Source organism: Ylistrum balloti, unplaced genomic scaffold (assembly GCF_031769215.1).
Source record: "Ylistrum balloti isolate Yb309-2 unplaced genomic scaffold, AGI_CSIRO_Ybal_v1 Utg369680, whole genome shotgun sequence".
Lineage (NCBI taxonomy): Eukaryota > Metazoa > Mollusca > Bivalvia > Pectinida > Pectinidae > Ylistrum > Ylistrum balloti.
This window is the reverse complement of record NW_026781921.1, coordinates 1,853,548-1,880,473: the sequence shown is the minus strand read 5'-3', so window position 1 is coordinate 1,880,473 and position 26,926 is coordinate 1,853,548. Positions and strand designations below refer to the sequence as shown.

At 33.6% G+C, this 26,926-nt stretch overlaps 1 protein-coding gene across 2 annotated transcripts in view; it reads right to left on the bottom strand.

Annotated features, from left to right (window-relative positions):
• The window catches only part of LOC132564311 (protein odd-skipped-related 1-like), a 30,214-nt gene continuing 3,288 nt past the window's right edge, over positions 1-26,926 (bottom strand). Inside the window, exons 1-7 of one of the 2 annotated variants that reach the window (XM_060228982.1) lie at positions 13,696-13,764; positions 10,494-10,800; positions 5,947-6,103; positions 4,535-4,624; positions 2,566-2,721; positions 1,958-2,054; positions 1-1,725 (exon numbers count right to left, since the gene is read on the bottom strand). In XM_060228982.1, the coding sequence (XP_060084965.1) occupies positions 1,720-1,725; positions 1,958-2,054; positions 2,566-2,721; positions 4,535-4,624; positions 5,947-6,103; positions 10,494-10,794 (807 nt within the window). In that variant the 5' untranslated portion in view covers positions 10,795-10,800; positions 13,696-13,764 and the 3' untranslated portion in view covers positions 1-1,719. Of the gene's footprint in view, positions 1,726-1,957; positions 2,055-2,565; positions 2,722-4,534; positions 4,625-5,946; positions 6,104-10,493; positions 10,801-13,695; positions 13,765-26,926 lie in introns of those variants that run through there. The other variant, XM_060228987.1, reaches the window with a different exon arrangement.

The following is a 26,926-nucleotide window of genomic DNA, read 5'->3' as shown; positions in this document are numbered from 1 at the left end:
ATACATCAGCACTTAATTAACATATTGCATGAGCACACACCCAAAAACACACCCGCTAATTTACAAGTCAACAATTGTGTCCGAGATGAGCTCACGCGCAAGCATACTTAACAATCATCCATTAAGTCAACTTAAAGTGACTTTCAAACGAATTTGTATATACACCATATGCAAATTTCCTTTCGCAATAATCAATAACAAAGGACATAACAAAGAGAGAATAAATGTAACAACCAATGGAATGTCTGTGTATGTTCAAGGTCAAAGGTCTTCGACTTTTTTAACCAATGAAAATGCTAGCTACAACCTCGATTCGAGGGTTGCCAATCAATATTGGCGTGTTGTTATAATATATATACAATATAAGTTCGTGTACTGGTGATATTTACATACATACTTTGACTTCCGTGCCGTAAATATCATAAAATGATAAAAATTACACACACACACACACAAAAGAGTAAAAATTAATATGAATACAATAAACAATTAATTTAATCATCTTATGAAATGTCCTGACAATCCCAGTATTTTACTTGCAGCAAGTTGATGTCATCACTGACACTTGGTTTCCAGCTATGCACCTGAATGCAACTATCAAAAAATCTTTTATTCCAAATAACTCTGCAATTTTTCTCTCCAAAAATATCTATTTACGAAAAGTCATGCTAACTATGCTTGTTCAACGTCCGATCTGCGTGTGTTTTGTCTGTATTCGAATCCTATTGACACTTCCGGCTATTACAGAATGCATTGTCATTTTCTAACGTGGTCGTCCGGTTCAAGTGTCTGAATGACTTGATCTAGCAAACGCTTCAGTAGAAGCCGACCTTAACATCAATTGCTACACGCCTTTTGATGAATAGTCTTAAACTATGTGGTAAATTTGTGATAACGCCAAATTTTTCAGGTTCTGTTAAGTATGACGAACACGACAACAGCACATTTCCTTAAGTGGATGATGTTACAGAAAATCTGTTTTAAAAATAGCAATACTTATTAATGTGTTGGTAAACAATGACATTGAGATTCAGCAGAAAAGTTCTTGAAATAATAATGAAAAAATAAGAAAAGAATTCCAAAATCTTTTCATTTAAAGTTGAAAAACATGTACCTCTGTGTTGATACACATATATCTGTGTGTTGATACACATACATCTGTGTGTTGATACACATACATCTGTGTGTTGATACATATATTTGTGTGTTGATAAACATACATCTGTGTGTTGATAAACATACATCTGTGCGTTAAACACATATATCTGTGTGTTGGTTCACATATATCTGTCTGTTAATACACATACATCTGTGTGTTGATACATATATTTGTGTGTTGATAATCATACATCTGTGCGTTAAACACATATATCCTTGTGTTGATACACACATTATTTCGGACATATCATATCACCGGAGCAATTTGGTCAGGGGATTGATTAATTGATGATAATTTAAAAAAAACTAGAAGATGGCTTGGACAAAGACACATAATAGATATATCCACATCTAATTAACCGACTCTCTTTCTTCAACTTCCGGGTCAGAGTTCACACGCTCGAGCAAGTTCTCAACTTCCGTTATCAAAGTAGTTCAAATGTAAGTCTTTTTAGTGTGTTCTTTGTTTTGTGACAGAGATGATTAATGGCACTAAATATCACGGATATCAAACCTCAAAGAGGACTGGATTTTAAAACTTCCGATCTGGAAATGTCGATATCATGTCTGAAAAAAATAAACAAATAAACAAATTTAGAAATTGAAATATGAAGCAAGAATATATTACTATTGGCCTTCTTCGGCCATTGTTGGTACAAATATTCAAATACATTGTTAAACTTTATAAAATTAAATACATATCTTTTTAAATTAAAGATAATTTTACACAGAGAAAGACACTGGAAATAGCGGTAGTATTAGTGTCAATGATTTCATACATGTTTCCATAGCATCTCACCTGGTGCGTTGTCTTGTGTACAGCCAGTGTCCTAGCCTGACAGAAGCCCTTTCCACATTGCTCACACTTAAACGGTTTGTCCTTTGAATGGATGTACCTGCGTAGGAACATTTGATGTTTGAATATAAGTATGAATAGACAAACAACATCTTCTTTAGAAAATTATCCATTAGAATTAGGAACAATTTGAATTCCATACGAATAACTGTGGCAATAACGTTTTTATTGATATACTGCAACATACTGGATTGAAACAAGCAATCCTAGTTGCTAACGTTAGTTTTCTATAATACTTTAGCATAAAAAGACATGTTATCATTTTGTTCGGTTTCTAGCATTTTTTTTTATTTTTGTAATTGTTTTTGTTTTTTGTTTTCTGAAATTGAAATGACGGATTATTTGGATGAATCAACAGTCCATTAAAGAACAGATCGACGACGTCACAGCAAATATAAAGACGGGCGGACCTTCGCTTGTATACACAATAAATAAAAACAAAAACCACTATTGTGATATAATTTTATAACGAAAGAGGACGAACGGACGCGCTGTGTTAAGGATATAGACAATGTCCCCGATCATATAGCGTTAAACTTCTTGGCTCCTACCTGTGGTCTCTGAGATGATCCTGTCGTCTGAACGCTTTTCCGCAGATGTCACATGGAAACGGTCTTTCGTCCGTATGCGTACGTTCGTGTATGAGAAGGTTGTAAGATTTGGTGAAATTCCGACAACAATATTTACAGATGTACTCTTTCTTGGCCCTGCAAAAATATAAAGCAAATGGTTGCTTTTATTATAGCAATTAGTATCACTTTTTTTAAAAACAGTTATTCGTCATATCTCGGCTTATTTCGTAACTTCACCGGAGAGTATCGGAATCAGTCGAGATTAACCGATTACATCCGGAGTAAGGATGGTACAAACCAACAGAAATAAGTATGTACCAAGTTTCTCGGAGGTAATCACCTTGGTTTTAAGAGTTCTGCACTAAAAAATCTTAGGACTAGAACTGGATTTTGTCTCGGTTCCTTACACACATGTTCATTCACTACGAGAAATATATCTATCGGTGATTATTCATGTTTGCATTTGTTGCGTTGATTCATTTGTAACAGAAAATAACAATAATAAAATATTGAAAAGTTTTTTAGGGAGATAACTCCTACATACCACACACGTCTCAGAAAGCATATATCCTTAAAATTCCTGATTATTACTGCTGTTGTGATTTATCATTTATGTAATTATAGACTGTGAAAATTAATACCATTGTCGAACATGGGCCTTCAAGACAGTAACTGTCCGATTCATATGTGAACGCGATTTTTGGGATCGATAATGTAAACTAAAGGAGAAATATTGCAACCATATGATATTTAAAAAGCTGTATCTTTCATTAATTTTGTGAAATTAAACATAAATATGAATTTAATTAAACTGTTTATAAAACTACAGAATATGTTGAGAGACGTAATCCAGCTGTAGAGAGTCTCAAAGATAAATAAAGATATGTTTCTCGGACCAGCTGTTACATGTTGGCCTAAGCGACTGAGGTAAGTTTTTTCAAATACAATATAGTGTGAATTCGCCTGGAACATTTATGAACCTATAGATAGATAGTTCTAAAACGTACTCAACGACATGATCCTAAAATGTACAACTTGATGTTAAAGTAGAATTTATATCAGTTCGTAAACAGAGAAACAAGCTTAGCGTTTATATGTATAAATTTTCTACACCATGAAAATATTTTCGGTGTTACTGCGGTTGAATGTGTACCGTTAGTAATCGGGACACCCACTGTATTATGTTATCTTATAACACTATCGCATTTCATTGTTAATGTTGTAAGTAAATTTCACAATCAGTGCACTGATAAATGTATTAATTAATAATTAATCATTATCATATACCCGCTGACTACATAATTAAGATATATCAGGAAACATGTTCATTATCACTAAACTACTTAAACCCGTAGTTAGTAATAATAAAAAAAAATATGTTCTTTGTGTAAACAATACAGTGACATAAGCATGTTTGTTTATAAATTGGATAAGTAACAGTTTACATATATATTTGTTTCTTTTCATATCAATCGTAACACAATGTATTAGATACGAGAAGGATTGATCGATCGATCGATTGTTTGATTGCTTGCTTGATTGATTAATTGATTGATTGATTGATTGATTGATTGATTGATTGATTGATTGATTGATTGATTGATTGATTGATTGATTGATTGTTTGATTGCTTGCTTGATTGATTAATTGATTGATTGATTGATTGATTGATTGATTAATTGATTGATTGATTTGACAAGACACGCAAGTTATATTTAGAGTTATAGACAGTAGAACCAAACAATGCATGAAATTGCTTTGTGCAGCGGTTTCAACCTTTTTAGGCTCGTCTTCGATCTACACTTTGGTCACGATGTAACATGCATTTACAGTGTGCCCAGTCTTTCAGAATTTCTCGGCAATAAAATACATAGTTTAATTTACTATTATTAATATCAAAATTTAAAAAAAAAATTATATATATATATGTTACGTAAGGTATAGAGACCTTTTAGGTCGTCTGCCACGTCCTCGTTCTGGGGTCTGTGTCATGGTCTTGCTGAGTGTCCCATACCAGGATGGATAGTTCGGTTTACACCTTAGAAAGTTGAAAAAAACCAGATCAATAACAGTACTAACACTACTACTGGTCACCTGTAAACAACGATATCAGACAAATATTTGTCATAACTTATCTCCGATTTCTAAATACTTTTGAATAAAAGGACGAACTTGCCCTTAGTTTTGAAAAAAGAGGCAATGAAATTCAAACTTGAATCGTGTTAACTTTAAAAGTCGTATGACAATTAAAAATAAACACTTGAAATGTTGAAATTATTAACAATTTGGACTTATAAATGTTTGCTTATGTGTGATAACAGAAAAACCTCATTGTACATCTTTATTGAAATAAAATTACCTAAAGTGTTTCGATGGCACATCGTTTGAAACCAACGATATCATTAATTGTTAGAGAAATATTTGGCAAGAGTTTGATATTAATTTTGTGTTTAAAAGTAAAAATATAAACAAAAAGCAAACATAAATTTGTATCTTTTACCGGTCATGGTTAATTGAAAGTTAACCAACTGGTGTATATTTTTACTACAGACAATTAATATTTAAAAAAAAAAAACTGTTTTACTTTCCTGTTCCATTTTTAACATAATTTGTTATATTGTTCGTTACTACTAAGTATTTAATAAGAATAAGTTATAAAATTTCGTATTATATTTCAACGGCAATTGAAACAAAATACTATACTAATGTTAATTATGTTGTATTGTCTGGCCGCCTATTTACCCTTATTTTGTTCGTAAAACGACTAATCTGTGTGTCTCAACAACACTGAAAAACATTCATAGAATCACCGTCATTATCCTTCTACTTATAAACTTTTAATGTAAAAAGAAATATGTTTGTTTTTTGCATGGACGCTTATTTTGTTCAAGAGTGCCTAACGCTCCGCCCCTCAAACGCGCCGTTCGTAAATTAGTCTAAGTGGCTCTAACACCACTTCCTACGTCATCAAAACACAACAGGTTGTACAGAAACAAGGGAAGTCACTCTATTAACACTGGGTAAAAAATGGAGCCAAATAATATCTTTTTTCTGTGTTTTTCTTCTAATGAAAACAACTCGTTTCTGAATGATGTATTATTTCAAAAAATATATAAATACACTATTGATTGTATATATAATACACATAAAATATGATAAAATACTATGAAATGAGTGCTAAAATTGGTCAAATTTGCACTGAGTGAAAACGCATCTTAAATAACTCTAGTGTTTAGGATGAGAGAAAGAACTGGTTATTTTTCAATTTTGTCAACAAACATGCTGAAAATTGTATCGAAGTTTCTGAAATATGTAAATGTTTAGAAAAAAATCCATTTGGGCCAGTAGAATGTGTCCTACCTGAAGTTATTAGAAAGGAAACAGGGATCTAGAACGTGGCTGATGATCGGATCCTTGTTGGTCGGTTTGGTATCAAGACTTCTCTCTTTTTCAGAACTACTTGTCGCAGCCTCGGCTAGATGAGCAAAGTCAAAACGGGGCTTGACTTCCTTCTTTTCTGTAAGGAAAAACGTACAAATGTTTCAAGAATATCCCATAATCTTACAAAATACGACTGAAAAATGAAATAAAAAAATAAAATTAGAGTTTGTTCTATTTTTTGTATTTTTGTATTTCATTTCTAATGGAAAGGTTGAATTAAGGAAGATTTGTAATTGTTTTTCCTTAAGAGGGCAAAGGGAAACTCCTAAGTGTTTTACTAAGAAATTCGACTAAATAAACAAGGTTTCGCGACAAGTACATGTGAAGCAAATTAGCATAATTTGACTCCAGTGGTAGCATTGTAGAAGTGTCGAATTCATTATTTTCAGATAAAAACAAGGACTTGCAAGCTTGTTGTCGGGAGATAAACTTATTCCTTCTAACAAACGACCATATCTCGTTCAAATATTTCCTTTTAAAATTAAAATACCTCCATCTTAGCGTGCGTTTACGCTTATCTTTTCCGAAATTCGTCGAGTAACTTGACCCGCTCTTCATCTGTGGTTATACATGTTTTCATTGTTGTACGTGTAAATATGAGGCCCCCAACGGAAAAAAAAGCAATGCACAATATATTTATTTTAAAATTCATGAGTCGTTACAAAAATAAAATGCATTTTTACATTTTTACGAAATCCGTTCTGAAAGCTGGAGAAGAAACGCGAGTCAAAAGGTTAAAATTTTCTTCGAGCAAGATTTTGAAAATATTTTTCGTTTGTTTACGTTTCCTCATTGTAGAGGGCCCCAACAGTAAGCTAGCGGTGGGGATGATTTCATTGTTTAAACGGATATATGAACACAGTTGAGGGTATTAGGAAGCACAATATGTGACTACCACACACCTATCTACTCCCCTACCAAACCACAGAGTATCTCAGTCTCGTAAAGTTTTGTTTTCATCTTCAATAACAACATGAATAAAAAAAACTCTGTGTCGGGTGGTATATTCTGGTATTCCTCTTTTTTATAATATAATGTTTTAAACAAGAATTAGAATTTTGTGTTTAGCATTAGATATAACCAAGAAATATAATATTCATGATAACAGAGAAGGATTAAGACCTTAACCTCTGAAGTGAACAGATTTCATAATTTCATTGAAATTCGGACAATATCCTTTCATTCATGACTGATTTATGCTAATTGCTAGCAATGGGATGAGGGCCAATTGAATCCTATTTATAGATTAACAACAAAACTTTGAAAATTTTTATTTTGGGCAACGAGCCACTAAAATCTAAAATTTTCAAGTTGAAGTGAACTCTATTTATAAACAATACATAATATGTCACATGTATGAGCCTAAAAATAAATATCAAATGTTACAGGAATAGTTTTTATGAAAGAATTTGATAGAATAAAAGACACGGAAGAAGCTGAGAAAGTGTCCTACAGAATTTTATGTTAAACTTTGTTCTTATTCAATCATCGCTAAAAGGCTGATATTAAAACTATAATAACCTTCACACACACTCTCGATCTATTCAAACTCGAAAAGTTGACGGTAGTTACAGTACATTTAATAATTTATACACTGGAAAACACAGTGTGCTTGTTTCAGAAATATTTCGGATCCATTTCCTTCTCGAAAGAGATGCAAAGTGTTGTGTATGAAAACCTATCAGTCGCTAAACCAATGATCCGAACACCATTATTTAAGAACCAAATATTCGTATTTTCCTACATACAATAAATGTAATCTGATTTTACATGTTGATGATTTCTAATCTTACACGTTCAACAGGATCTAATGTTACACGTTGTACACGATATATAATATTACACGTTGTAATTGATATCTAATGTTACACGTTGTACACGATATTTAATATTACACGTTGTGCACGATATCTGTTGTTACACTTTGTGCACAATATCTAATGTTACACGTTGTACACGATATCTGACGTTACACTAAATTCACGATAGCTGACGTTACACGTTGTGCACGATATCTGACATTACACGTTGTTCACGATATCTGATGTTACACGTTGTACACGATATCTGATGTTACACGTTGTACACGATTTCTAATGTTTCACGTTGTACACGATTTCTAATGTTACACGTTGTGCACGATATCTGACGTTACACGATGTTCACGATAGCTGATGTTACACGTTGTGCACGATATCTGACATTACACGTTGTTCACGATATCTGACGTTACACGTTGTTCACGATATCTGATGTTATACGTTTGTCACGATATCTGATGTTACACGTTGTGCACAATATCTAATGTTTCACGTTGTACACGATTTCTAATGTTACACGTTGTGCACGATATCTGACGTTACACGATGTTCACGATAGTTGATGTTACACGTGCACGATATCTGACATTACACGTTGTGCACGATATCTGATGTTACACGTTGTACACGATATCTGATGTTACACGTTGTTCACGATATCTGATGTTACACGTTGTACACGATATCTGATGTTACACGTTGTACACGATATCTGACGTTACACGTTGTTCACGATATCTGATGTTATAAGTTGTTCACGATATCTGATGTTACACGTTGTGCACAATATCTAATGTTACACGTTGCGCACGATAGCTGATGTTACATGATGTACACGATATCTGATGTTACACGCTGTGCACGATATCTGATGTTACACGTTGTGCACGATATCTGACGTTACACGTTGTTCACGATATCTGATGTTACACGTTGTGCACTATATCTGCACCGGAACAGTGTAAACACTAAACAGCACAAACACAATACAACTTTCATGTGATACACGTTAGCACGATACAGCGTTCACGTGATACACGTAGGCACGATACAGCGTTCACGTGACACACGTCAGCACGATACAGCGTTCACGTGATACACGTAAACACGATACAGCGTTCACGTGATACACGTAAGCACGATACAGCGTTCACGTGACACACGTTAGCACGATACAGCGTTCACGTGATACACGTAAACACGATACAGCGTTCACGTGATACACGTAAGCACGATACGGCGTTCACGAGATACACGTTAGCACGACACAGCGTTCACGTGATACACGTTAGCACGATACAGCGTTCACGTGATACACGTAAGCACGATACAGCGTTCACGTGATACACGTAAGCACGATACAGTGTTCACGTGATACACGTTAGCACGATACAGAGTTCACGTGATACACGTTAGCACGATACAGCGTTCACGTGATACACGTAAGCACGATACAACGTTCACGTGATACACGTAAGCACGATACAGCGTTCACGTGATACACGTTAGCACGATACAGCGTCCACCTGACACAAGTTAGAACGATACAGCGTTAGCATGATACATGTTGACACAAAACATTTGTATCCTCTAAATATATCTAGATATTTGTAATTTTCATTATCTATATATATTCAGTATTCTGTGTAGTCTGGCTTCATTAACATGTTGTCGGTGTATATGAGGAAAGGTAATGTCAGGAAAATGGCGGTAGCAGGCACGAATTACTTACTGGTGTTATAAGAAGGTCGTTCCGGTGTAGGTATCCTTTTCGGAAAATGATCTATACTGCAGTAACCGATAGAACGGAAAAATCAAGTACTTAGATCCCCACAACAAGCTCAACAGATGCTCTGATCGACAGATAATTGACAATCTATAGAGTCACGTTGATAAAGTTATAAAAATGTCACACACGCCATATTTTATTTATCACATATGATCTAAATTTTATATGAGAAAATGAGATACATCCAGAGAGATTTAAAACATGTTAACATTCATAGTTGATGTATCTATAAAAACTTGATGTCCTGTCGTTTTGATATCGAATGTAATGATATTTGGGGTATTTTTGTGTAATAAAACCAGCGATAGCTAAAATACTGTAAAACTCAAACTATGAATAGAAATCAGATTCTATCAATCTTTATCAATCTAGATTTTATAAAATAGAAAATAAAATATCTTCAAACGTTTCCTGTGTCGAAGCAGAAAATAATATTTTTTCGCTCTTAATTGAAGTGTTGATTAATTTAATCAAAATTATTTTAAACTTTGAACAGGCGTAGAGGACATTACTACGTGCTATATTTCAAATGCGTGTACCCAATTTTTTTCCTCTCTATTGATAAACAATAATTATGAAATATAATGTGATTGCGTGCCATAAGAATAAATACAGTATGTTTTCTCTAACATATATTTTAGTCTGTCGAATCACCTTGATGCGTACCCATGACATAATGATTTGAAGATTTATAAATTCTTTCAAACCTTTTGACAAAATAAAATCTTTTGAAATATTGCGATTTTACATTTTAACTTGTCACGTAGATATACTATTTGACCTTACTTAATTAAAGAGTTCCAGTTACCTCAATCAGCTTTCAACATGGATTATTCAAAATTAATTATTTAACTTACCTGCACTGGTTCGCTTTGGTGATTCCTCCTCAGACCCGGGGGAAAACGAACGGTCCTGGTGTCGGATAGACAGGTCAAGCACCTGGGTGGGGTAATTGGCACCAAGGTATCCGTGAAAACGACTGGTCTGTTGTGCTTGAAAGTAGAGTGCGCTGTATGTTGATGTCCACTGTTCCCAGGGAAATGGCACCACTCCCCGTGGGTCAATGGAATAAGGCGTATGACACAGTTGTAAATCCGGAGACGTCATCATAGTCCGCGGAAGTATAGAATATGGATGGAGGGCTGCGATGTTCGCCATGATCTTCTGAAAAGAGGAAAAAATAACGGTCAGAGCCACCTGGTATATTTTTCATGTATCTCTTCATTTTTTTAAAATTCAGAATCATGATAAATCCCTATATATACAAAATTTTTAAGTTTCGTTAAGAATATGGATAAGTCTAGAGTTAATTATCAAATAAACAAAAACATGTCGTTATATTTGAAGGCCTGTTAGTCGTGTCAAAACCATTAGTTTAAAAGGCGTGGTCGTAAATCGGTATACAACACAAAGTTAACTTTCAAAAATTTTGAAGGGCATGTCCAAAGTATTCTAATGATCTTCGACCTTTTCTGTATTGCTCTGAAGTGAATTTTTGAAAAGTCGACAGCACGTCAAATAAGTGTAGCTGATGGATGTTTTATAATTCTCGTGCGAATAACACTAATTTATATCAAAGTTTTTATTGATAAATTGTGATTTTATAAATTTTAAACATTTCCTATCTGTGACCAGAATTTCTAGATTGTTATCGGTGTTATACGTCCCTGTCATATAGAAGAATAAGATGTGGGAAAATATCAGTTGTTTCTGATAAAAAAAATTATTAGAGCTTCGGACAGCTAACTGTCTACCATTGTGCCCTTAACTGTCAATCAAAAGACGGATGGTGTCACATAATAAAATAAAATAAAATAAAATAAAATAAAATTAATTCATTCATTCATTAAATAAATAAAGAGATAAATAAATAAATAATGTTATTGTCCAGAAAATACCTAATCCAATATATGTATATATATATATAATATACAATGATGCCAAGACGAGACACTATAAGCATTTGTATTTTCAATATTACGATATTATTTGAAAACAATAACAAAATCATACAAAAAAAACTCACACACACATTCAATATAGAATCACTGTTACTGTCGAGCACAAATCAATTCCAAGAGGTTTCTGCCAAATAATTACGCACATAGTTTAAATACAAGAGATTATTGAACTTACTTTACATTACATACACAACTATGCTCACGTTTTAAACATAGGTAAACCATTTACCGTGTCATCTGGTCAATTCGTCCATTCGGAATTCATCACTCATGCTAACAGTCAAATGAAAATAATAACGAAAATTTGCTTCTAAATGTTCCGAAAATGCACCCTCGGTACTCTTGGTGTCACGCACATGTGATCTATCGAGCTTGTAAATAACTGAAGCCAAACAATTGGAAACATTCCAGTACAAAATTCCATAATGAAGATAGACATTTACAACAAGATATGATTTACTTTTGTCCGGACCGTTTCCAGTTAGGCCTAAATATGCTAGATCGAATTTTAGCTACAAGTTTCCCGATACGTTTGAGAATAATTACCATCGAAACAGGACTGTTATGATACTTTTGATATATGTAATATGCCGGCGCATTGCATATTATTTAGAAGAAAAGAAATAGTAGGTCCGTGCGAGTTAAGTTATATGTAATGAAAATCAAGATAAAATGTTGGTGTCAGATTTTTTGATAATAGAACTTGTTAATTGAATAAAATATTGATAATTAAATGAATACAGAAATTTATTTTTAAAGTGTTTTTTTTTATCTCGAACCGTATTTTTTATCTCGAACCGTATTTTTTATCTCGAACCGTAATAGGATCTGTCTGCTTGTTGTGCCATTGCTGAGCTGATTGTAATAATTATACTTATTAAAAAAGATAATACAAGATGCAAGGCCATTGACTTAAGTAAGTTAGATAAACAGCGAACGAACGGAAACAGCTGTTCACTTGTTTATTTTCATTTTTTTTTATTTAAATGATTTCAATGAAAGGCATTTTGTCCTTCTTTTCGATTCCTAATTAAAGACACAATATTGATGTAAAATGAATTCGGCTACTTGTAATTTGACTAACATTCAATATTCATGTATGATATTTCTACGTTTTATGGAAAATTTAAAACTAAGAATCAAATTGCCTGTCTTCGGATTCTCCAAAAATTCAAAATTAAATATGATTATTTCAAAACGTAAAGTTCTTTTTCAGTACAAATTACTTTTGTTAAAAATAAGAACTTTATTTTTTTTTTAAATTCCAAATATGCATATTCTTCTTTCAATTATTCTGGTGCATATTTGACAAAGAACGTATATGTACCGATGATCTCGTCTCGAAATCGTTTTGAATACAATGCAGCGACAGGGTGTCCTTTCCATCATAGGCCCCTGTTACAATCTCAAAATTCTGAGTAGGATTAGCTTGCGCTGAAAAAATCTACAGTTGTTATCTCTTAATGTCATAATCACTTATTACAACTTTAATCAGATATAAATTTAACACTTAAACGAAATAATTTTCTGTTCACTTACTTATTTATTCCACCTATATTTTGTTTCAGAGAAACGCACCGATTTTCTAATAGCGCGCAAATTTTTTTTTTTTAATTCTGTACTAAGAAAAAGATTAATTCAATTTATATCCAATCTTTTTCAACAATTTTTTTATGTTGAAATTTGCTATTATAGATAAATAAGTATATTTTATAAAACATATCGTCATAAAATAATGCATAAAGTTACAACCACTGTTGCTATTTTAGACACTATAACTAGCCGGTTTCTAGAAATAAACATTTAATGTAAAAATGCATATAATTGTTAATTATGTGTTATGCATGAACAAGCATGCGTTTGTCTGATCTATTAGTTAGAACTATTGAAATTATGCATCGTTATTTTTATACAAAAATATATGAATACAAAAACAAAACAAAAAAAAACACACAAAATAGCAAAAATAAAAATTAAACAATTTTTTTTTTTTTAAATGTCAGTGAGTGTCTGCACGCATCGTTTAGTTTTGCTGGAATGAACTCCAGCTAACTATATGAAAAGTACCTGTTTAAATTATCGATAATAAAATGTTTACCTCTGTATACAGTTAGTAAAATCCGAGATTTTTACATCGACAGTAACTGCCTACCGCTGCTTCGTCTCAGCGTGTGTGTGGCTGAGTGGACGACGCAATGACTTTTAATATATATACATGTATACGTGTCTTGATTTCCGGTATGGTCGGAGAGATGAAACGGCATTTGTGGTCCCCGGGAAGAGAGACTGTCACCATAACCCGAAACATAAACTTCCCTGTTGATTGTTCTTTTCTACTTATAGAAGGTTTTCTGGCTAATAGTATTTGTCAATAATTTGTTTGTTTTCGGAGAGTGGGTTAGCGTTGTTGTGACCTTATTAGCGTTGATGATACTGTCTGATTAAGGGCGTGTTGTTATACCGCCAGCTAACAAAGCTCATAAGAAAACAATGAATAAACACAATCGAAGCCGATATGTTGAATAGGGTGTGAAAACAGTTACGAATTGGCCACTCTATTGATGTATAAGACCCAGTCGTTCAGCATGGCTGAAAACAAAGGTCCGAACAGAGCGAAACTGAATAATTAACAAGAAAAACTGTTTTATGAACTATATTAAGAATTGATAGAGATAACTTGAATTAGATAAGTCATTTATAGATAAATATTTGGCGTCCACCGATATCTTTTTGGAAAAAGTAGCGCATTACCAATCATTTGTTGAATGCACGGCAAGGTAATTCAAATGTTCTTGTCTTGCTATTAAATAAGATTACAGTTTCATGTTTTTTCGTATGACGTCATCAGAAATTGACACACGTAATAACATATTTTTTTGTAATTGAAATGATTTAAAATTCTGATGGTTCTCTAAAAAGATCACGTGTCGTGTGATATCTAGATAAGACAATCTGGCTACGACTATCTGCCTTGATATGATTTTTTTTCTTATACAGTTTCTGTTTAGGAGGTAAAATGCAAAAGATGGTGTTAGGGCAAGGATGAGAGATCCGGGGACTTAGAAAGCCGTACACAACCCCCGAGGTGTTGTTTGTTATTGCCGGGGTGTAAGTTGAATATAACATGTCAGGTGTGAACGAAGAACGTCGGGGAATCTTCATTATGTCACTGATCACATAATGGGGAGGAGAATTACCAAGTACCTAAGGAAGTCCTGTGTATAAATATTATACTTAGGATACAAAAGTGTAAAACACCTTTTAAAACAAATTTGGAATAAGATACAGTAGAACCAAACAATGAATTAAACTGCATCGTGCAGCCATTTCTCCCTTCTAGGATTCGTTAATGATATTGTAAGATAATAAGGACCTAATTTTTGAAGCCTAGAAGACGAATGAAGAGAATCCACAGTGATTGATAGAAACATCAAAATCTAGACAGGGAGGTGCACCAGCCCCATAAACGGGATTTGAAAATGTCATATAAATTATCACTCAAGCAAAGGAATAACGTGTGCAAGCTATCATGAAATTATAACGTCATTAGGAAGTTGCTCTTACTTGTTTACCATGGTGACCGCCCATTGTTTTATTTCCTGAAACCACGTAAAGTAAACCAGTGAAATTCAGTCTGCAAAAACAATGACTATTAAAAACAACATTATACCATGTATATTCTATGGGAGCTCGAACGTGATTATCATACAATTGTTATAGTCTGAAGTGATACAGTACACGGGTTCTTTGGAGATTAAAATCTGCATTGTATTGTATTGTATTAATGTATTGTATTCACAGCAAGTCATTTTTCGACGTCATCTGTAAAGAAAAACAGAAGGAGGAGGGAGGGCTGAACATTTTACTTTTCAATCAAGGAGGACGACGAGGACAACGAGTAGGAGGGAGAGGACGACGACGAAGGGAGGTGCGAGGAGAACGAGGAGATTTCATTTTTGTTGTCTTATGGCTTGAAAATAAAATTTAAACAAAATATGTTGTCCACAGATATCAAGTACTGTGCTTCACTCTTTCATAAGGGTATAGAGAGAAATCCTCTTTATGACTCTCCCTCTGACTGTGGAAAATACGTTATATGATACGTCGTTACTGGAAGCGCTTTGTGTGGTGTCATTACTCAGACTCCTATGATCGCCTTCCAATACAGCCACTGGATGTGTTTTAGTCCTATCGTCTTTCAAATAAGATACTTATTCAAATATCAGTCCGGTTAAACCACGCGTGCATATGATATGTTTAAACAATATTCAAGTACTTGTTGCTATTAAGTTTATCATAAACCTATTTATGATACACATAAGCACCGAAAAGGCAATATACTAACAATTGCATAGTCATTTTACGCAGATAGCTTGCGTATAATCTCGGGCTGTTTTGCAACGTTATTTCACAGTCATGTGAAGTCCTAACAGGTACCCGGATCAATGACCCATTGTGACGTCATAATACCTAAATTGAAGCAACAAATCTCGATGCCAATGTTAAGATCTGATAATTTTTTTAACTCTAAAGGTTTTAACGATATACTTCAAAAAATAACATACAAGTAAAATATTATATATATATATATTATATAAGTAGAATATGATATATATAATGTACTAGTAGAATATTAAATATATATTATATAAGTAGAATATGATATATATATATAATGTACAAAATATTATATATATAATGTACAAGTAGAATATTATATATATATTATATAAGTAGAATATTATATATATAATGTACAAAATATTATATATATAATATATATGTAGAATATTATATATATATAATGTACAAGTAAAATATTATATATATAAATACAAGTAAAATATTATATATATAATATATATGTAGAATATTATATATACAATGTACAAGTAGAATATTATATATATAAATACAAGTAGAATACTATATATATAATATATAAGTAGAATATTATACGTTATATACAAAGTGGTATCTCACAGGTTATCAATAGTGCTTATGCTAATAAAAATGTATGCAAAAGCTATTAAACCTACAATGAAGTAAATTGTACAGCTGTAAGTATGCGAGTATACCTCCACCTTCTCAATTACTTAAATCCTGCAGATTCACTGTCTACTTGGAAAGCACGTGACCCAGTATAAACAGAAATATATAACACATGAATTATAGACGTCTCTGAATATGATTCCTTCAAGAAGTTGTCTATTTGTATAATTAGATGAAATGACACTGACCAATTGAATTTATTGATTGGTGGAAGAGATCATTTGTTCAAATGGTCAGTAGAGCGGTCAGCGAACACCTAGCTTTGACTGACCATGTCACTGAGGTGATACCTGGGAGGTTTTTACTTGTCACGATTTCGTCCTATCTTTACCGCTCCCAAGGGAAGGCGGATTCACTGATTGAGCGGATTTTATAGCCGCGAATTCCGGTTAGGGTAATGAATTAATCCGAAATCACATGGCTGTGAATATAGCATGACTTCGTTAATGTGTTAGTAATAGATAATTGCCGTATACTAAACAACACCTAGAAAACACCGGACAGATCGAGCCTATTCCTTCAACACCCCCTCCCCCTACCCCAACCCTCTCCCATAAGTATTGATCTTAGATTTAAAATTCTTTACTCCGAGAGAGCATATCAATTGATGTTTCAATGGAAGGCATTATGTTGATTACATATATATATGTCTATAAGTTTGTGTCCTTAAGCCAGTCCGTTATCAGAAAAAAAAGTTTTCTGTGCTTATCTTAACGGTTCTAAACCGTATAACAAATACATACACACAGAAAAGATACAAAACGAAGAATAAGAACAGAGAGTACACTCATTTTAGACAGAGAGTACACTCATTTTAGACAGAGAGTACACTCATTTTAGACAGAGAGTACACTCATTTTAGACAGAGAGTACGCTCATTTTAGACAGAGAGTACACTCATTTTAGACAGAGAGTACGCTCATTTTAGACAGAGAGTACGCTCATTTTAGACAGAGAGAACGCTCATTTTAGACATTTTAGACAGAGAGTACACTCATTTTAGACAGAGAGTACACTCATTTTAGACAGAGAGTACGCTCATTTTAGACAGAGAGTACGCTCATTTTATACAGAGAGTACACTCATTTTAGACATTTTAGACAGAGAGTACGCTCATTTTAGACAGAGAGTACACTCATTTTAGACAGAGAGTACGCTCATTTTAGACAGAGAGTACACTCATTTTAGACAGAGAGTACGCTCATTTTAGACAGAGAGTACACTCATTTTAGACAGAGAGTACGCTCATTTTAGACAGAGAGTACGCTCATTTTAGACAGAGAGTACGCTCATTTTAGACAGAGAGTACGCTCATTTTAGACAGAGAGTACACTCATTTTAGACAGAGAGTACGCTCATTTTAGACAGAGAGTACACTCATTTTAGACAGAGAGTACACTCATTTTAGACAGAGAGTACGCTCATTTTAGACAGAGAGTACGCTCATTTTAGACAGAGAGTACACTCATTTTAGACAGAGAGTACGCTCATTTTAGACAGAGAGTACACTCATTTTAGACAGAGAGTACACTCATTTTAGACAGAGAGTACGCTCATTTTAGACAGAGAGTACGCTCATTTTAGACAGAGAGTACGCTCATTTTAGACAGAGTACGCTCATTTTCTATTCTGGTTCAAATCCGTGTATTAACCATAAAAGTATACACTTAAAATTCAATTTATTTTTACTTCTTTGTCGGAGTTTTCCTTTCTGCGAAAATACTTCGCAACTTTGCTATTCAACCAAAGAGGCATCATTTTCCATGTTATAGGATGATAACAATATAATCAATTCTTAGATTCAAGTTAAATTATATGATGATGTACTTAGTTTGGGAATAAATCACGCACATAGAAGTATGACATCATGTATATATTTTGACTTTTTCAAGTTTGTTTTCCTTTTTTATGTTTCATTTCCTTTCCTGATTTTTTAAACTTATAAGTTAAAATCAAAAGAGACTAAATTGAGTCACTAACAGGCACAACAATCGCGTACATTATATCTAATCAACTGTCTGAATTTTATATCAGATCTTATTACTTACTACACCGTAGTATGTCGCCATATTTTAAACTGGAAAACTTTAGTCTGATGAGCTGTTTAAGGAACAATCCTTCATTTAAAACGATTTAGTTTTATACAAAAAAATAAATGAAAAACTTCAAGTTAAATGTTAACAGCGTCTCAAGGTTACTACATTACAAAGCAATTGAAGATTACCGGCTCATATAAACAGTGTTTCAACAGGATATGCGTATTTTCAGTAAATTTTCAACATCATCACTGACTGACAGCGTTATCGTCTCTTCGGTATAAATTTGAAAAATAATAGAATTACCCATTTCTTCCGTTTGGACGAAGGAAAGTCCCTTTATAAAATTCATAAAAAATCAACCTCATGTTACCCAATATACAATTAACTAACAATGACCATGATGTAATGTACTCGTAGATAAACACAGGCGGAAGTGAATACCAGGTTATACAAAGAACCGTATGAAGATCCGGATCTTGTTAGGTTACGACTATTATTAGACCAAGGGGTCGTCTTCACAATTAAAGAATAAGTCTAGCAGTAGAGACGACCCCTCTCTAGCAGTCATCCCACTCGCACCCACCACTTTATACATTGATAAGTTGTGATAGCTTTCGTCCGATCCATTTGTATATTATTAAGCAATAAAATTGGTTGTAGTTCAAACTATTTCGTCTCTACTCTTTTTTCTATCTTTTCTCGTCCACTGACAGACATCAATGCCGTGTTAGTAGACGTAAACTCATTAGAATAAATAAATAAATAAATAAATAAATAAAACGGATCTAGTTGTCCGAATTATGCTGACGTTCTATTCCCCGAGTTTTATATGTCAGCAAGTTGATATATTAATGTCGCTAGAACGTCAAAAAAAATCGGACTACGGTTCTAAATCAGTTTCACAGGACTGAGCTTGGTATTGTTCAGTCTTATTCCATGATACTCTACAGTTTCCTTATTTTGATTTCTAACCGTCTGTTGATTACATCATTTCCGGTAATTAGTGGACAACTTTTAAACAGCAAAAAAAACAAAAACACTGGTACAAATTGATTATTTCAAAAAAGCCTCGGAAAAATTAGAAACAAAAAAATAAATAAATAACAAAATTGTATTGATAGTTGAATGAAAACGACAAGAATAAATATTTGCAAGCGACATCTAACATGCCGACGCGTTCGACAAGTTTTTACAGCCATTAGACACATACAAGGGGCGCGTTCGAATTAGATTGTTTCGCTGTGTGTGTCAATAATACCTACTAGAGCCGGCTTTATCTAATCACCGTTTATGTATGTACTGTGATAGCACTAGGACTAGAGGGTGTTTTATTGGGTTACACAAATCCCTTTGATGACCCTTATCACCTCAATCATAAACCAATTGTCAGCTAATAGGAGAAAGCCGGACCTAATTGTCGGGGTGATAGTAATAAACGGAATTAATTATAACGGGTGATAACAAATAATCACACCCGTCAATGGATTTACACCTTCGTATATACACCGGTCAGTGGTCAGTGGTCAAGCTCCCTCATCATCCACGTTACTAGTGGTCACTTTATGGTCAGGCTGATAAGTAATGGGAAATAAGCATTGATTAGATAAATGTAGTGTTATGACCAGCTAGGTCAACCTTAATGATGCCTATTACGTCCAAATGTTAACTTCACACGTGCCCAGTCATACAGCTTACGATACTACTATTTAACGGTTCTTTTTATCGTTTATACAGAGACACTCGCAAGTTTGCACCTTTCGATTTTAAGACGAATCAGAAAACTTAATCAGAAAAACATTAACTTTTTCAACCATTGTGAAACATGTTATTTTCAACGTATACTCATCATTCTTGTTAGCCCGAATGAGAGCGTGCCACGGTTCTAAACATAAAACGTTGGGGAAACAAGAAGACTTACGTTTATCTGGTCTAAGCTATGATGAACTTCGATGTTACAGACAACAGCCAAATAACTTTTTAACGACCTTTGTTTACAGCTTTCTGTTTGAACATTTTGATCTCGTTTTATTTACTAAACATAATCAGATTTATTTATTTATTTATCGCAACAATTGTAGATTAAAATTCTAACGATTCTCACCGCCACATGGAATGCACTGCTCTCATGTAAGTTATATTTTTACGGATTGAAACAAATAGTTCAGATATTGTCACTCAATTTTAATCAATGTGGTCGGATAGCGCAGTGGTAACACACTCGCTTTTCACTTTAACGTGAACAGGATAAGGAGTCATCTGCCCGACCACGTCGGTTTTCTGGGTTTTCCCGGATACTGTCCAAAAAGATTAATGTTAGTCTCTATGCAATTGTTATATAACACAGAGAGTTTTGTTTTTTGTTTCGTTTTGTTGTTTTTTTTTTGGGGGGGGGTGGGGGGTGGGTGGGGAGGGGGGGGGGGTGGTGGGGGGGGGCAATCAGATCGCAACAATTGTAGTGAAAATAACGATTCTCCCAGAATGCACTGCGGACTTCGGGAAAGACAACTCTGATAGAGGTAACCACACAATATGGTTTGGGTCTTTACTGTCCATCTGCTTTTCCTGTGGGAAACTCATCTCTTAAACTCATCAAAATTCTGAAAGTTCTGGACTTATCAGGACAAACTCTACAAAAATAACTGAATGAACTGGTCAATCTTAATTTAATCAGCAGGATTATCATAACCTGTAACAACTTACCTTATGTAAAATTATCTGATGACTATTGTATTGGATGTGAAGATATATCATCAAGTGCTAAAAGTCGAGAACATATATAGACAGAGCGGAGAAATAAACTAGTACAAAATGTAATAAATATATTTTTTTTATTTTAGTTAATAAATAACAGTTATATTTCAATGAATGAGTCTAATAATCTTATAATCTCCAAGAGTGCTTAGCAAAATAGCAAAGTTCCACCCAAACCTGTGGAATATTGTCGTTTCCCATCAAGACAGAAACAAGTATTCTCCATTTAGATATGAATTTTCATGCAAACGTAAAAACTAAATCGGATATGATCACATGCATATCAACAGTTAATGCCCCTAACGTTTACGCAATATTTATTCAATGGTAAAATATTATCAAGGTTACCTCCCTTCATTTTACTAACATAAGGTCGTGTATGAATATCCAGAGTTTAAAGAAAAAATTAAAATTGATTACAAACAAATGAATTATGATTATTAACATATCAAGAGTTATCTCCCCGAATGTTAACTTGACGCGATGGTGAAATATTGCCAGAATTAATTCATCTTCAGGTGTTTCGATGATACATCAGAAATTGTAATTAACCCTTCCTTCTTTGTATTTACCATTTGTTTCTATAACTCGAAATGAAATGAAAATTTACAGAAATGAAACTATAGCTATTTATGATACAAACAGAATCAAGCACTTGAATGATTCGTTACCCATCACTCAGCAGGAAATTATTTTTCTGTTGATATTAGGGAGCGTGCGAAGCGAAAATATGAAGTAAAGAATTGCTTCCTTATTGATGAAGATGGTTACACCCAGAGACATCGTCACGAGGCGGTAACGCTGGTTGATTAATCAGTCCGCTGTATAACGTCTCCGTACCATCCGATAGATTTAACAAACTTATTTATTTTATTTATCTATTTAATTAATCTTTTTTTCTTTTTTTTTATACATATATTTATTTATATCACAGCAAGGACCCATGATTCACCTTAACCTGATACGTTTTGCTTTTGTCATTTTTGTTTCTAAATCTGTTTATATAAAGTATATATTTCGATCATTTTTTATTTAATTTTTAACTTCTAGCTGTCCTGTAACATTCATTTTGTATTTCATTTTTATTTTTTGTTTTTTTTGTTTTTTTTTTTTTTTTGTTTTTAGTTGATGCAATAATCAGTTGACGACTTGACATGAAATGGTTCTTTAGTATGGACGTAAAAATAATTCTGTATCACACGGTGGTCTAAAAAATAGCTAATAAACCGCATATATGTAATCATGCGTTAGCCTGCTTTTTCCATTCAGGTAATAAAAACGAAATTATCTCATATTCTTATAGCTTATATTATGACGTCACAACCGCTGTATGACAGAATATCTCGCATTTGATTGAACGTGAGGATTCCATGTCTCATACGAGAAAGAAATGTTGAAGCTTGTGATCAGTCAGTGATTTCAAATCCTTCATTTTTTATTCTTTTGGCCGTGGTACATCTCTTTGATATAAGAAATAGTAGCTAATATTACACCAGTTTTAAAGACAGGTAATAAAACAATTTCAAACTACACTCATATGTGTTTTAAAAGTATTGTAGGCAAATGTTATGGAAGTGTGTCTCATTTAACAGGTTTACAATTTGTCAGAGACACATTTCTTGCACAAAATGTCAACTGGGCTTTACACCTAGGGATTCTACAACTAACCAACTATTAGACATATTACAAATGATATCGGGAGGGCTTTAGATGAGGAGTTAAGAAATTATAGCTGTTTGTGAGTAAAGTAAAGCAATCACTCGAGTTTGAAACAGGGTTCTCTAATGTGAGTTTATGAAAATCAGGTAATTGGGTAATTATTATGTGAAAAGTATATACGACAGAAGTCAAAGATTTGTTACAAATGGACTGTCTTAGGAAACTCAAAATATGCCTGCAGGTATACCTCATCTTATGTCCTTGCATGGCTGTTTGTTAATGACACTGCCTTGTATATAATAGTTTAAAATCTTACAGTCGCTGTTTATACTATTAATAATGAGCTTTCAAGAATAGATACTATTACAAACCAGTGGTAAGCAAATTCAATTAAGATAAGACGGGGTCGGTATTGATAAGCAGGGAGAAATGATCCTATATTTATAAGCGATTTAAATTCATTTAGTGTGGAATCTCAAACATATAGGAGTATATGACTTAAATAACCGTACATGGATTTATCAGGTTGATTATATTTGAAAAGAATGTCACCAGGACTGACAGTATACAGAAAATAAAAGAAAGCATTCTTGATAGGAATTCCGTTTAAACAATATGTTTTGTCATTATCAAACCTTTTTTGAAATGTTCCGATATTGTCTTGGATTATTTACCAAATTATTGTGTCAATATCAAGACAGAAGCTGCGAGAATAGTCACAGGTACTATAAAATTGTCAACTGTAGGTTTATTGTATAAAGATGTTTGCTATCAGTCAATATCTAAAAAAAAAACCATAAAATTTTACAGTTTCACAAAATGTATCATTAGGAAATTCCATGATATCTCTCATAATTAATTGCCATGTAAAGTATTAGAGAGCCATGCGCATAAGAAATTCAAATAATTTGTTTTCGCTTAATTGCTTAGGACTCAGTTTTACAAAATCTCAAGAATAATTATGTAATGCTTAACCTGCATAAATTAGTGACAGTTATTGGAAGAAGACATTTTCTTTATATAAACGATTGGGGTTTAAATGCATTAATCTCCATCAACACTTATACAGACGAGAGGTCAGTTCATTATGAACCTGTGGATTAACTGAAAGTAACCAAGTTATTACGATCTTCCGATTACTATACTGAATTCAAACAAAATACGTCATTACAGTTAAAAATTACTACTACTGAAAAAAACCGCTTCAATGGGAAAATGATAATCCCACAAAGCAGAAAAAGGATAAATATTCTTGACAGTCTAAAATTATATTAAACTAACGTTTTAGCGTTATTTGTGTTCTATATACAGTACTTGTGTTTAGCAATATAACGTAACTCGTATAATTAAGGCGTCATATATGTATAATGTATATTAATTGTTAAACTTTATCATTATTCATTCCATACTAGTTTCCTGGTCCAAGCAGTCATTCATAACAATATGACTTTATTAATTTTACAACAATTGCGATGCAAGTTTTCCAACTATATCGATCACTTCTTGATGGCGCGGATGGAAGTACGCGAGGGGTATTACTTCGGGAAAAACCGGTGTACCCTAGGAAAACCCACGTGGTCGGACAGGTGACCCCCATATCTTATCAAATACATTCCGAAATTCGAACCCCGGACGTCTAGTGTGTAACCACTGCACCATCAGATCACTCATTCACTTGGATTCATTTTTTGTTATATGTACATGGAAAAGGAAATAATGAAAGTTCTTAACCTGTTTTCCCATTCCATAGTGTTATGTGCTATATTGTTCATCGTTAGATAAAATATTGTTTAAGATAAATGTGTGATGAAGTCGGAATTTGAATTCATTTTCATTTCATTCAAGATTTACGAAACTAAATGTATGTTCAATACTGGGAAAAAATCCACAAATCTCCTCGTACATGGGTATTTTCCGTAAAATGATGATGACGCAATCACTCCCCCCCCCCTCACTCTCTCTCTCTCTCTCTCTCTCTCTCTCTCTCTCTCTCTCTCTCTCTCTCTCTCTCTCTTCCCTCCTCTCTCTCTCTCTCTCTCCCTCTCTCTCTCTCTCTCTCTCTCTGCAATATTAACTTTATATGACACATGTAGATATCAGGTTTGCGTCTCTTTAAAATGACATTACAGCAGTTGTTTTGTAAAAAATATGAAAGTACTGATAAATGTAACATTTGGAATATATTATAATATATATTGCTCCTAGATCAAGTCATCTTGTCAACTTAAGTTTGCAATGCCAACCAATCCCTATTGTTTGTGTAGACAAAGACACGAAACAACCAAGCACTTTCTTATGCTCTGTCCTACCTATACCGATGTAAGGAATGCTTTGCAAATCTTCCTGTAAATTATACTCGTGACCAACTACTATACAGAGATCAAAACTTAACTATTGAAGAGAACCAAAGAATTTGTAGCATCCCACAAAATACATGTAACTGTATTTTGGTTGGGTGCATGTAATTATTAAGTCTAATCACTCCCCCCCCCCTCCCCCTCACTCTCTCTCTCTCTCTCTCTCTCTCTCTCTCTCTCTCTCTCTCTCTCTCTCTCTCTCTCTCTCTCTCTCTCTCTCTCTCTCTCTCTCTCTCTCTCTCTCTTGTTCATTACATCAATTATGTTATCAATGCTTAGCTACAAGTATTATGTTGTCACCTGCTTGTCACTCCATATTAGGAGACAGATTTACATAAGTATTGCTATACTTAAGGAGTTTTTACTTAAACAACAGTTTGTATTGAAACAAAAACACTTACAATCGACATCTGTAATTATGTAAGCATGGAATTTACATGAAAATTTACATTGTAAAACAAATCCCTGTTGTATAATATTGATTGGTTTGTAGATTCCGAAAAAAAAAGTTTCTCCGATTGTCCATCAATTTCCAATGACTGTCTAAACACACCTGTATCTAAGTATACCTGTAATCAACAGCTTTTTCAGGTGTGAAATATGGGCCGTAGTTATAGGAACATGGCTTCACACCTTTGTCCTTAACGGGATGTCACGATTTCTACATCAATTCAACAGATGAAGGTGTATACTATGCGATAATTAGACCCGTAGCTTCCGTTTCAGATACAGATGATTGACAGTTTTCTTTCTCTGATCAAAGATTTGTTTATGTAGGTAAGTTGTTTACTGCAATGTGTATACCTGCTACTGGACACAGGTGTACAAATCAGAATTACGTGACAACTGATGAGAGGTACTGGCTGGTCATGAGGGGAAATCTCGGTATATTTATATCAAAGTCTAATATTTTTGTCATACAACATATATGAAGTTAAACCCCTAACAAACATCCACCCGCCCCTTAAAAACACTAAATGAATCAATGATCACACAAAAACTTCGTAAAGTTGCAACACAATGTCTAAAAACATATTGTTTACCAATACTATATATATGTATATACATATTTATTTATTTATTTATTTATTTACATATTTATTTATTTACTTATTTATTTAGTCCATTTAGTCCATTTAGTCCATTGCACAGATGTAACCTTCATTGCACAGGTGTAACCTGCGTATAACTTACAGGTATTACGATGTGTGCTGCCTGTATTCAATAACTAGCTTGTTTATTGTGTCTACTTGTCATATTGCTCAGGTAGTATTGCAGGTGTGAAATTTACAGGTATGTTAACTGGACACTAACTGGCTCGTGCCAATCATGATGTCACTGTGGTTTTTGTTGTTGTAAAGTTATCAAAGAAACAAGATGATGCGTTAACCTTTGTTTATTGGCAAATGATGTCATTTACACAGAAGTGCATTCAGTGAAGGGGGAGTGGGGAGGGGGATGGGAGTGTGCT